Source organism: Manduca sexta, chromosome 10, assembly GCF_014839805.1.
Source record: "Manduca sexta isolate Smith_Timp_Sample1 chromosome 10, JHU_Msex_v1.0, whole genome shotgun sequence".
Classification (NCBI taxonomy): domain Eukaryota; kingdom Metazoa; phylum Arthropoda; class Insecta; order Lepidoptera; family Sphingidae; genus Manduca; species Manduca sexta.
The window spans coordinates 3858966-3873506 of record NC_051124.1 but is presented as its reverse complement, the minus strand read 5'-3'; the positions used below and the strand labels follow the sequence as shown (position 1 = coordinate 3873506).

The following is a 14541-nucleotide window of genomic DNA, read 5'->3' as shown; positions in this document are numbered from 1 at the left end:
TTGAGCACAATGAAACAGACCCTCGGAATCAGGTCATATACATTCAAGAATTGAAGTTTTGGTTAAAATTATCTCTTTACTAGGTAACTACACTGAATAATCAACATGCAGTACAAACTACAAAGACATCAACACAAGCGAGCGTGCACAGTGCATACACGATGCAACAAGAGCCTGAATCCGAAACCATTGTTTAGTTTGGTGCGAGCGGCGAGCGACGGCGGGAATGGAAAATTGAGCTTTATTTAATGGATCAGAGGTTTAAGATTCTCTACGGAGCACAATACAAGTAAAAGCTATTTTAGATTAGTTGAGACTGGTGATTTTCTTTGATACCGTCATACCTCTAATTCTGTTATTATGACATTGTAATTAGTCACAGAGGCTACAGTACTAGCTACTAGATAAACATCTGTTAGATTTGTTTAATGAAAACAACACATAAATCAAATTACTATCTACATAAGAATCAATTAAACTACTAATTTTTAGTCTACCAGGCACCGTCACCCGCCACTGTTAAAAAGCGTGCAGACGTACATTAGACGTGACAATGATCGCCGCAGGACCTAGCCCCATGACCAGATACAGCAACAGCTCCAGCATCTTGTATCTCTCATGGAAGATCTGTTGGTACGTGATGCCTAGCACCGCCAGGAGCCAGATCACCCAGCGCAGCTCTCGCAGCATCCAACAGGAGAGCGTGCCGACCGTCAGCCAAGGGAAGTAGGAGCTCGCGATGAATATGTAGATCATCGCGCGGTCGCACCGGTGGAGGAAGTGCTTCATTTTACTGCAAAATTAGTGCGTGTTAGTGATGAATGTTTCATGTATGCTGATGATTATACAGTGGGATCAAAGCACATTAAGGGTTGAGTCGTTTTGTTACTGTATATCAAGGCTGTTTTTTATATATAGAAGTAGAAGCAGAGCTGTTAGAAAAGAGATTATTATAGTAGAATTGTGATTGACGAGGTAGCGTAAACAATAATGACAGTACGGAAAATAGTTCATAGCAGGGTATGCACCTTTTTTTAGAGATAACCACGCTGGTCTAGTAGTTGGTAACTTAAAAACAGTAAACAGTTTAATTTTTATGCAATTACCGCATTGTCAACCGCATGTGGGCGGAACAAACAAGCTAGTCAAGTCTCAGTTAATTACGTCCTCCCTTTCATTAACGTTTTATACTGTATATGGGTCTTATTTGGTAATCTCGCAAAAGCGGCTTTTGGTATTAAAAGCAAACATGGTGAAGCCGATCACAGATGATTTTTCAATTAATTTTATGAACAGTTTATTAAATTTTCCACTGTTCATTGGGGAGTTATTATGTATGTAGGTCAATGTCCTACTTTTATGAACAGTAATATTATTCGGGTCTGCGTGTTGTGGGATTGAAAGTCCCTCATGGTTCCTAATATTAATGATAGGGCTTATTTATTTCCTATTGTTACAGGAGATAAGGTTGTGTTGTGTTTAACTAATGGGTTAATAACTCTTATGCGGCTAGGTGGATTCTGACGGATTTTTCTATCATCATGCTGTGTTTCACTGTTGTGATCCTGTTTGAAGATTATAAGCGTATGGACATTAAGAAATATCTTCCATTATCCCTACATCACATGTACAACTGTGATTTATTTATTAAAACGATGCTGTTCACGTTCAAGGCAACTTATTCCTTAGTTTCTTTCAATATTACAATCGTTTGTCCCTCTCACAGCTCAAGGTGAAAGCCATCAATCATATCGGTATGGGGTTGTCGGGAAACCGTCATTATTTTTCATAACGTTAGGACTAGCTTGTCAGCGTTAGACTTATTGCAATATATTTGTTCAATGGTAGCCTGACATTATCCAACAGATAAATGATACCGTGTTTGTAAAAAAATATTTTGTTTTATTTGGTACTAGTTTTGCTCCCGGCTCTGTTCGAAAGTTCTTTAATTTAAAGAATTAAAAGTCAAATGTGCACCATATTCTGGAAAAACTAAATCACACAGATGCTGTACCTTATTTTTTTTATTGTATTAAATTATAAAATATGTAGTGCTGTTGGTGAACCTTATTACAAATAAATAAATAGAGGATACCCTACGCCCCAAATTATACATTTATTTATCTTATAAACAGCCCGTAAGAATCATATTTTAAAGGTCACTACCTCGAAGTTATTACGTAAAGTAATTTAAACAAGCGAAAAGCCTTCCTCTAAAAACAGTTCCCAATTGTATTACAGTGTTCCGGAAAATGGCACTTATTTTTCAAGATATTCTTCCCATTTGAAGCCTTTTTCCAGTGAAAAACGAGGCGGCAATTAAGTCGATGATTACAAGCCCAGTATTACTCCCCCTTCCCTTCCATTCATAGTTTAAACACCGGTTTCAAACCTCAGTTTGAAAAAGGCTATCATTATATTCACGATAAACCACTTCTATGGTATTTAGGGGTCGCAATACCGGACCATTTTTCAAAACCGGTATTTTCGGTATTGACCTAAATTAAATTCCGGTATTCCGGTATTTTCGGTATTTTCGGTATTTGAAGAAATATAAGAAAAATAGGAAATATACATTTAAGTTGGTAATTAAATGTCAAATTTTAATGACAGCTTAGTGGTTAGTTAAAGGCTGAATGAAAAGAGATTATTTTCGTAAGCCAACGTTCATGCCGTTCTGATTTCTGAGAGCTGGCTCAAACCTCACCTTCCTTATACCCTTTACACCTTCCCTGGTTTCATTTTGATTAGAAATGATCGAGTTGACATGAGAGGCGGAGTTGCTATATATTTATGTAGCGACCTGAAATATAAAACTGTAATATCTTCCTTTGCTTCTTATTCTACTTATGCGAAATTTCTGCTTCTTGAGGTTTGGGTAAAGAGAGTGAAAACCTTACTAGGTGTAATTTACTGTCCCTCATCTCTTGATTACTTCTCCAGTCTGGAAACAGTGGAATTCTGAATAAGCTCATCACATCATCATGGGTGATTTAAATACTGATCTCCTTGCCAGCCACTCTTCCCGATCGCGTAAACTCCTCACTATCCTTGACTCTGCTAAACAGCATGTCCTACCACTGTAAGCCACCCACCATGAAATGGATGGTCTCGACACTTGGCTTGACATTATCCTCACCTCTGCTCTTTCCTCTGTTTTCTCCCACGGTCAATTTCCCGCTCCTGGCTTCCCTCACCATGATCTCATCTACATGTCTTACGCCCTTAAACCTCCCAAGTTCCCCTCGAAGATATTGCACTTGCGTAGTTTTGGTCGCATCGATGCGGATAAGCTGAAAGGAGACGCTGCTAACTTTAACTGGGATCACCTATTAGTAGCCACCTCTGTTGATAAAGTCGCAATTTTTAACCGCGTTGTCTGTTAACTCTTTGATACCCATGCCCCTTTAAAGAAAATTAAATTAAAACGATCTCCTGCACCATGGATTACATATGGGGTTAGGATGGCGATGAGATCGGGCTTTTCGCCAGTACAGAAGGGATCGTTCGGAGGAGAACTGGTGCCTTTTTAAGGCTGCAAGGAATCGGTGTAACCAGATGGTTCGTAATGCTAAACGCCGACACATTCTCAGTATTATTTCTTCTTCCTCGCCAGCCAGTATCTGGAGATTCCTCGGAACTCTGGGTATTTAGATCTCTACGGTGCGACTATTGGTTTGGATGATATTAATCAACATTTCACATCTGTTACCATGATTGATCACCAAACTAGGCGTCGTACCATGGATTTTTTAGCGGGTCTATCCAGGCCTAACATTAATACTTTTCATTTTTCTTCTGTGCTGTTGGGTGAAATTAGAAAAGTCATCCTGTCCATTAAATCCAATGCCACTGGCTGTGACAACATCAGTCGTCGCATGATAATACCTATCCTAGACCAACTTCTACCAATCATGTCCCATATCATTAACGCCTCCCTCAGCACTGGTATTTTTCCGTCTTTGTGGCGGAGAGCTATTGCTATCTCTCTTCCTAAAATCCCTAACCCATCACTTGCTAAGCATTTCCTTCCCATATTCATTCTTCCTAATCTCTCGAAAGTGCTCGAGGCCTGTGCTCACAAGCAACTGTCTAAGCATGTGCACCGAAACAACCTACTTTGCCCACTCCAGTCTGGCTCCAGACCTGGCCATAGCACTATTACTGCACTCCTCAAAGTGACTGGCGATATTAGGGCGGGCATGGAGGATTCCAAAGTCACTGTTTTGGCTTTGGTTGATTTCTCCAATACCTTCAATACAGTCAGTCACGACATTCTTCTTGCAAACCTCTCCCACCTTATGATTTCGCCCACAGCACTGAATTGGTTCTCGTCATATCTTCAAGGACACCAATAATTGGTGCGCCTAGACGACTCTTCGTCTAGCTTTTATAAAACGTGGCCTGGCGTGATATAGACTGTGGCGTCCCTCAAGACGGCATACTCTCCCATTATGGTTCTCTATCTTGATAAACCTCTTAACACAAAATCTTCAATGTGCGTACCATCTGTATACTGATGACTTGCAAATTTATTCTCATTTATTCTCAGGAGCAAGTCGATTGTGTGTCCGCAGCTGTAGATAGGGCAAATAAGGACAATTTCGGCCTTTCGGTAAACGCCGCAAAATTGCCATGAAAGACCAGGCCATTATTGTAGGCAGCTCGAGGCTTTTAAACAGGTTGTATTTTACATCTATTCCCTCTGTTATGTTTCTCAACTTTGTTTATCTAACAGCTTGCTGTTTGTTCAGCTATGTTAAGATGACAGCCAAATAGATTCAAGTTATATCACAATATTAGCCAATCACAACGGCCTTACGTCTGCGCACTGCAAAGGCTGCCATGCCGTCAGCACTAAGAAACAGACTTGTTATCACAGCAATGCTCCGTCCTTAGATAAATAACGCCTATGAATAATGAGGATAGACTTTAAAGAACAAAAAATATGTCTAATAAGTTCTAATAAAAATAACAACTAACAGTCAACACCGCTATGCTTAGAACAAAACAAAAGTAGCAATATAGGCATAAGCCATGTATTTTGCCCGCTCTTTATAGAATATACGCCTATACGAATGAATGAAATAGCAAGCAAATAAAATTTTTGCGATTTAAAACTCGAGAAATTAATAATTATACACACATTTTGTACTGAATTTTATTTTTATAAAATACCGAAAATACCGAAAATCCCGGTTTTTGTAAAATCAATACCGGTATTTTGAAGTTCTTAATTTGGTCCGGTATTCCGGTATTTTCGAAATCCGGGATACCGGTTTGCGACCCCTAATGGTATTACCGCTGGTAACTAAATGTCGTGCCGATACTTTGAATTATTTCAGTGGTAGAGCCACACAATAGACGTGTTTTCTAAATTATGTATAAATAGGTTACCTGGAGAACTTGGGTGAACTATAAGATATAATATTTTAATTATTGTAATCGTAGTGTTCTGTTTGCTGGAAAACCTAATAAATAATAAATAGATTCAATGTGTGTATTTTCTGTGTTATAATCTATGTAAGTGATTGTTCATACATATAAGTTACGGTCAAGGCTGTGACGTCGCTCTCAACTACAACTAGTACTAACTAGTTTAAAAAATTCTTACGCAAAAATCGTACAAGATTTTACCTTGCTCAAGTTTTTTTTTGCTAATGCATGTTGTTAACTGACAAATGACTATAACAGCTCCATTTTACACTTGTTCCACATTTTGGACTGAATTACCATCCCGTGACAAATGACATCACTCGAGATGTCGGCGAACTCTACACAATGGCGCAATTGAAGATTCCAGAGCTAAAGTATAGGAAGATCGAATGGACGTTAATCGGCCCATAATGTCACATGGTCGTCACAACGCGAACGTTTTCGTTTCGTCCGGGACGGCTCGTAAGTACCGACTTCCTGCGGGCCGACCTTGTGGCCACTGCACGCGAGAAGCCTTAGTCCGGCTCACGTAAACGCTGTTTATTTTTAAAAGAACCTTTCGCGATGTCTTATTTGCAGTATTTATTCAATAGTTTAGTTATCGTTCTTTTAAATAATAGATAAATAAAAAATGGAAAATATTCATTGTAATGACAACTTTGATGGCCAATTTACATTGTACAATAAATGCAGGAGCATAAATAAAACGAAGCATAATAGTCAATGGCAACATTATATAAAAATAAATTACTATTGTCACACGTGTAAGTGTTCCAAAAATAAATTCAAATACCAATTTATCAATTTGTAATGTGAAAAAATTATAGACATTGAATATCGTCAATTAAAAATACACCGAAGATTTTCTAGTGACGAGAGAACATTCTATTTCGAACATGTCTATAAATAACATTTTTTATTATCTACGCAACGTTATATAAATCTTCGCAATTTTATTATGCGTGGTCCTATTTTTATACAAAACATATCCGAGCGCGAGGTGAAATTCAACCTCCCTAAATCAATTTTAGTCTATACTTTGTTTCATCTAACTTTTTCCTTAAAACTCCAAGAAGGTTTCTATGCATAAGTTTTTTGTTTACAACTTACAGGGTACAAAAAGAATATTTTGCTGCGTAGCAGAAATCAAACTAACGACTTAAATTTCGCAGAATCTTTAATATATTATCGGACTGAAAGCGTGGTTTCTATATTTTAATATGTATTAATATAGAATGTAAAATATTATACAATATTAAATAACTACATAATACCATAACAATAACATTTATTTTCAATTAGCATCAGGAACATAGTTGTTCTATTCTCGCGTGAGAATGTCGGATCTATTTTAGTTTTATATTATCGTGTTCTGTACAAGCACGTGTAACAATAGTATGTTTTAAAGCTCCAGCTGTGAAAATGACTCATTTCAAGAGAAGTACCTGTTATTGTAAAAATCTTCTCGGAATAAAAATTAGCCTATATTATGTTAATCCGGAACGAAGGTGTATTTAGGTGCCAAATTTCAAATTTGTCTAGCAGTGGCGAAGCGTCCATACAAGCCGATTCCTACCGGGTTACCTTTTGTAAATTAATTAAAAATAATAAATGAAAAACATAACAATATAACTAGAATAAAAATACTGCATTCAAGCAAGTCATCTTATATTTATTAAATTAAATCAATACTTCAATGATACCTGTCGTTCCTATCAATTCATTAAATCGTAACTCGCGCGCAGTGCTCGCGCCTTATAGTGTTCGAAGTGAACCTGGCCGCGCATAGCTTCCCTCGCGATATTGTTGTCTCCTTCACACGCAGCGCGATGTCTTTGTCTAATGTTTTGGAAGTGACGTAAAAATACATGTGTGCGTGCGTGTCTGTGTACTTCAGGGTAACCCGAGAATTTGCGGCTTCATGTTGAGCTATTGGCGCGAAATATTTTTAATAATTTAGAATGTATAATTAGTGTTTGTGCGTTATTATTTCTTGTTGGACTCTTTTAAGTACCCATGTTCAAAATATATGATTATTTTGTACTTAAATTTAGAGATTAGATATAATATGTTAGAAGGAAATTATTAAGTATTATGTTATTTTACTGATTTTTATTTATTGTGAACAGTGTATTATATTATGTTAACTGTAGAAAAAACACTTCGTCGGGTTCCCTTTTGAAATTTTTCACCCTTCGCCACTGTTGTCTAGCAGTTTCTGCGTTTACTTCTAACAAACATCCGAGCCTAACAAAACCTATAGCCTTTGTAATTTTATTACGATTATTTAATTCAGTCCACTAGCGAGAAATGCAATGACGATCCAGTTAAAAGCATACAAAACTTCGGTATACAAAAGCAAAACTTTAACTTTACTTCTATTACTTGTTTTTTTGCGTACCAGCCAGCTGCCATCAAAGTTTCTCAAACTGATGCTTCAGTACGTTTTGCTTTGAGAACTCTGGCTAAAATAGGCTTTGTCCCATCGAGTGAAGAGCCACTCACGGCTCGGTGACATTTTCCACACGTTCCTTTAGAGCGTTATTTATAGCAACATATATGTACCTAAAGTTTCGAAGGTTAATGGAGTGCGGTTGAAGTGGCCATTGATTAATTTCCATTAAGTTGGTGCATGGCTAGTATGTGTTGCCGTTGATATATTATCTGGTATGGATCGAGTACTTTCATTTGTAACGTGTATAGAGAAGCTTTCTGGAAATGTTACGTCGTACATAATTCATTATATTGTATGACTTTCGCAGAAATTATGTTAGCTGCCAATATCCTTTAAATAGTTTTACGCTGGTGTTTGACGGGAGAAATTGACAAAACAGTGTCATCTAAGCACACACGATCTAGTGTTATAGAAGACTTAACAGTAACATAGTTTATCACGATAATAGATTTCTAGGTTCATTACATGTATTAGGATTTCTTATTAACAAAATCCACTGAAGGTTACAATAAAAATCGGCATCAGAAACCAAAATCAATATTAAAACAAATTTAATCATGCGAAACTCTGTCAGGCCACGTTTTTATTTGGTTAGGGGATACGTCTACAAATGTCAAAGGTCAGTGACCATTTATAGGCTGAATAATATTTGGCAATAAAGTGTCTGGGTTGGTCTCCAAATCGGGCACCATTCTATGATTTTATGGGTATAAATAAGTCATATATAACATACGTAACGAGTATGAGAGAAATAGATTTAGAATTTTTCGTAATACGATATCAGGTTCTTTATATTTGTATTGTCGGAAATAGGCTCTGCACACGGTGAGTACTCCAGTTGCATCTCTGTCCAATGCCTACATTTTTATAGCAATCATCAAGCAAGAGCATCACTCCATTTTCAGTGAAATGCCATGCGTATAAACAAATATTACCAGATGAGTGAGGAGTGTTGTTGGTAATAAGAAGAATGGAATAGTGATTAGGGACGGGAGAAGGTATTTCCGTATACATATTACTTTCAGTATTTTAAGACCATAATAGTACCCTTGTTGAGCCTTATTGCAGGCAAATAAAGGCTAAAATGTAACTTTACTTTTTCTTAGGATAAATACATAGACATTGACCTTCCGTGATGAAAATAACACAATCATATAACACGTGAATCAACTCTACACAGTTTTAAGCTTTTACCGCGTTCTAAAATTACCCAATTATCGGTCATAAACTACAGGGCGCGTGTTTCTTACCATTATGTTGTTACCGGGCTTTATTCTTAGACTTGGCCTGTATATTATGTAAGTGCACTTTACATGCATTAGCACCGTAACTACTTAGGTTAAGCAGAGATGCAACTAGTGTACCACAATTCGCTCAGCTTTTATTTTTACTGTGATGTGTTAGCGGGCGTATTTATCGGTATGGAATTGACAAATTTAATTCAGCTGTTTTTTACATCAAGAAATTCGCTTTCTGCTCTACTTGGAAATCGAAGTATAAAATTAAAAGTCTTAACAATGCCAATACCATGATTAAGATTACCAAGTTGAATGAATATAAAAACTATAAGAATACAAAAGAAAACTAATTTTCATAAAATAAAACCCATTTAAAGAGTACGAATTATGAATTAAATGAATGACAGCGTTCACTTACCATCAAGCAGTCAATTTACTCATTCAACCCCTCTTCTTTAAAAAGGTGGTAACTGCAACCTTTTCAGATAATGAAATTGCCAATCGGTTTTCATTGTTTGGTATAAACCTTCATTGTTTGGGGTATATTGAAAACATCTGCCCCTAACGGCTTACCCGTGAACATAAGAGGCTCTTGACACGAGCCATTAGACCCGGCCCTAATTTTTAGCGTGTGCAGCAAAAATAAACATCGTTTTTATAGCAAATCGTTGGTGTTGATGGGGTAAATATTTAGTAACTTAAGCATTACTTATGAAAATCTCTAAATCCAAAGGAATTATAAGATAATCTTTCAAAAAGATAATGAGGATTTGGGGAAAATATTTTCCCATTTTGCGACAAACTTTTTTCAATATTTGATTATATTGGATTGGTTTGTTATTGTAATGCCTTCCTAATTCCTATGCAGTTTCAAACATCCAAGTATCAACTAGATAGATCAATATCGTAGTAAACTGCAAATCAAATGTCTCCTCAATTTTTAAATTCTCCTCCCTCTAAATAACAGAGGCCTATCACATCGAGGCCTTATTACAAGAAATGTACGCTAAAAATAAAACCGGAGCAAGTTCTACCAACATTACAAACATTCCTTCATTAACTCCACTTCCTCAACAAAACTAACATACCGGAATCCCGGTGCTCGACGAGTCGACACAATACCGTGATATTGAAAGAAATCGCTCCGCTCACGTAGCAGATGTACATTATGTACGTATTTAGGTATCGATTCCGTGGCCCGGCCCTCGGCAGATCTATATCTAACGTGTTGGCACAGTGACGGCTTGTTCCGGAACATCGATCGGGAGAACGGTATTTATATGCCCATATGGAGACGGACCGGAATAATGCGGGAACTTGTGACGGCCGACGTGCTATCGGTTAGGTTATGTTGGGCAATATTAATTGTTGACTTGGCAAAGTGGATTGAATGGTATGCGATGTATTTTATTTAAGTGCTATAATTACTTAATTGGTTTAAATGGTCACGGGTATTCATACTATTGGCAGATAGTATACATGTCATCAAGTGGGTGGTAGCCAATACGACGTATCAATATTATGACGCAGTGTCTCTTGTAACCCCTTCAGGATATAAATTGAATTTAAAGATCTGATTAGGAACGACACCCTGGTCTCTTGAGCATTAAATGTTAAATTGAATATCCAAACAGTATACCAGGCGTTGATATCAAGTTAAAACGAATTAAGAGATAAATAATCCACATTTAAAGTAACAGGTTTGGGCTAGACAATAATAGAAATAAAGTATTCCCCAAGCCCTTTCCTGTACCAACTTCGCACATTGAAGTCGGAATTTCATCGGATCGCATAGTAGAACCTATAAGTAAATAGGTCGAACGTAAATGAAGTAGACATTCTAACGAGAGCTAGACAGCTAGTCTTGTACATTTTATATGTACTTTTTCAATGTTACTTATGAAATTATGTACTATGCCGTAGAAATTATGGATGTTGTTTATGATCTATTGTGTGGATGTTGATATAAGACTGTTCCTAGAAAAAACGTGAATCATTCTAAAATGAAATTCGTACAGCACATCTTTCAATCCGTAGTCATTTTCGTATTATACGAACACAGCAAAGAGACCCTACAGCACCAGATAGATAGTCGACTGAAGAGCCATAATTATGCCTTGCTAGTTGACACAATTATGCCGGCCTGTTTGAAACCCAATATACAAAAAGAACTATGAATAGAAAAGGGGTTTTGGGCTGTGATATCAAGCGTCAATTCGTAATGTCACTTAACCAATTATGTCCCTACTCACAAAACAACCTAACTTAAGGCGCCTAGCTCAGTTAGCTAATAGACATTTCAATTAAGAATTCAGTGGCTGTAATCCACGTTCGCTTATTCAATTAAAACCGGCTCTATTTCCGCCCAGTGGAAATAGAGCCGGTTGATAAATAAGAACAACGCAGAGCCGTTGTCGGAACGTAAGTGGAGAAGTGCGCTATTGAAACACTTATTCGATCATAATTGGTGTCATTTTAGATTTACTTAGCAAAGGTCAAAAGTTTTTATTGTAAAATTCATATGTCAATTTAATTGAAATTAAGACATTATTATCAAAATAAAGTGTCGACAAACAAGAAAGAGACTGAACGTTTTTCACTGAACGCGACGCCAAAATGAGGTCACAATATCTTACTGGATAAACAACTAATCATAGTTCATATTGCATCTGGTAGTACAATAGTATAGTGTATTCTGAAGTCCAAATACACTTTTCTGTTAGAAATGATGACCTTTCTTACTTTTTTTTATTTTTTTGAATGACAAGACGAGCTTGCCGTCCGCCTGATGGTTAGCGATACGAACGCTCATAAGCAATAGAAACACCATCCAACACCTTTAATTATAAAGTATTGTTTGGTATTTGACTGCGCTCGCCATCTTGAAACTGAGATGTTAAATTTCATTATGTCCAGTGGTTACTACGTTTGCAACCGACCTGGTCACTATAGCAGCGTCACGGAGTGGTAGCTATCTATTGGAATACAAAATGTATGAGATACCCTTCTATTGGTTATATCGATAGCGTTAGACCAAATCTGTAATCTTTTATAGCCTCCCAGGAAAATAAAAACCTTCAGGGTGTTTTAGTAATATGAAATTAACCGTTTGTACTGATAACGTTAAATTTAAATTGAAAAGGCGAAAGTGGCGCTTCAAAGCTGCTATTTTTTTAACTAAATGAATAAGCACGTCGCTCCTTTATGGTAATCACTACTGTCTATAAACACTTAGGGCTGGCAGCGATTGGATGCATAAAGCAGCAGACCCAGCTTTGTGGCTGATGATGTTATTAACACTTTGTATACTATAATTTCATACGTCCTTTTTAATTGGTTACGGCGCTGGTTCAGCATAATGCTATTTTAATAACCTATTTAATGAAATTGTCCGACTTTATTTACTTCAGCTACCTACGTCATGAATGTTAATAAGCAAGTTAAAGAGGGTAAAATATAATTTGTAGATTAATTATGTTTTATTAACTTGAGAATAAGAATTTTAATATTGTTATTGTTAATATTGCCCCTGATCTTACACATTGTCTTGGCCTCTCGGAAAAATTGTATTACTGTCAATCTTGATTTTTTCCCATTCTATTTAAGGAGCTTTGTAGTATGCTCACGACTGTGTCCGCATTGACTTGTGCCTAACCATTTTGCCTCATACGCTTATTTTTTTTACGAAACCCTAGCATCCTCTGACACAGGAGCTGACAACACACTATTAATATCTTGTACATAGATGCCTAATATTTAAGGTTCACACCACAGAATACGATGTATCTATTTCCTAACTTCACAGTCGGAGAAGTTCGACTCCTATTCCCTCATAAGATATTTATATTTGTCGGCTTGTGCCTGGGGTAGAATCTCAATCTTAATTACTAGAAAGAATAACGAGGTCACAACATCCAAATTCAGAACAAATATTTGTGAATCGTTTGACTAAATATGGGATTGAACCTGCAACGGTCCGAGTCACATTTTTTCACGACACTACGACAAAGCCAACGTAATTTTTAGCAGCAGTTGGATGTACACATTTAATATTCATCGGGAATGAGGAATCAAAATATCTCGGGAGTGAATTTACTATGAGGTGCCGTCTGGTCGCAGGAATTTTGAGAGCTTGGAAATTAAGACAGGAAAATTTTTATTGTGATTATTTTGGCCAAGAAAGTGTTTGTTACAGAAATATATTTTTACAATTATAAATAAGTTACTTGCTCTAATATGAACCTAATTTTATAGACTGGTGTTAAATGGAAGAACAATTTACAATAAACAAATTAGAGTCTTAACAGTACATAAATATCTTTGGGATTTAAGAAAAACTTTATACCAGACGTGTTTTAAAGAAAAAAGGAAATGATGGTGGTTATTACCCATAAAGTATAGACAATAGCAACAGCACTACAACATTAAGTAACCTAACTAACCAGAATCACACTCACATACTAGAAAAATAAACAATATCATACAAAGTTACATGTTCTTAGTAATCGCATTAATCGTACATTGTTACCCTAAAATTATACTTACAACGTAATAGCTACGAAGGAGAGGCAGTAAAATAAGGTATTCCACACACAATGTGTTCGAATACCACGTTGCTTATATGCTGGAGCCAAGGACTTGACGTTATCAGACGTGTTTCGAAACGAGTGCAGCTGCTTGTGACAGCGTTTGAAAATTTGCCGGGAGGACAAATAGCTTAGAGTAATAGCCGGAATTGTAAATTCTTTTTAGATGGATTTGCTTTTAAAAAGTTGCGCTAATTGTTCTCAAGTCGCACCTTACGAAGGTACACGTTCAGGCTTATGGGTTTTTAAGAATAATTAGAAACTACAATATCCACTCCCGGTATAAATAATTGGATATCTCGTAAACATACATTTTATGGACTCGATGAGAATCCACAGCCGCGCGTTTTACAGTCGCCTTTATCCACTGCGTCACGGAGGCTGACGTTAAATATTTAATTTTGATTAACAGGAATATGCACGCTTTTTTAATTTAAGTATTAGTAATTATTAATAATCATACAAAATATAGAATTCTTTTGTATTTTGAATATTAAAAAAAAAACCCAAAAGCGAACATGTTGTAATCACTTGTATCATTGTGTAACGACAGATATGAATACAAAAGTAGAAGCATCTGTGTTAAATATTCAACCGCAACCAGACGTTTCAAAGGCTTGCCTTTAGCGCAGAAAGCATTCCTTTGATCTCCAGTACAGTGGAAACATCACAATACATTAAAAACAGAATTCAGTCCAAAGGTTATGGTGTGGGTTGTTTGCAATAAACGTGGGTGTTAGTAAGAAGTATTGGCTCGACAAATAGGTTTTTATAGATAGCGACATTTGTCAGATATAGTATTGCGCTGTGACCCATCTTAACCTTT

At 36.6% G+C, this 14541-nt stretch overlaps 1 protein-coding gene across 1 annotated transcript in view; it reads right to left on the bottom strand.

Moving 5' to 3' along the window:
• LOC115444398 (monocyte to macrophage differentiation factor) overlaps positions 1–14541 on the bottom strand; it is a 54872-nt gene that overhangs the window by 19917 nt on the left and 20414 nt on the right. Inside the window, exon 3 of the mRNA XM_030170164.2 lies at positions 541–793. Coding sequence (XP_030026024.1) covers positions 541–793 — 253 coding nt within the window. The remainder of the gene's footprint in view (positions 1–540; positions 794–14541) is intronic.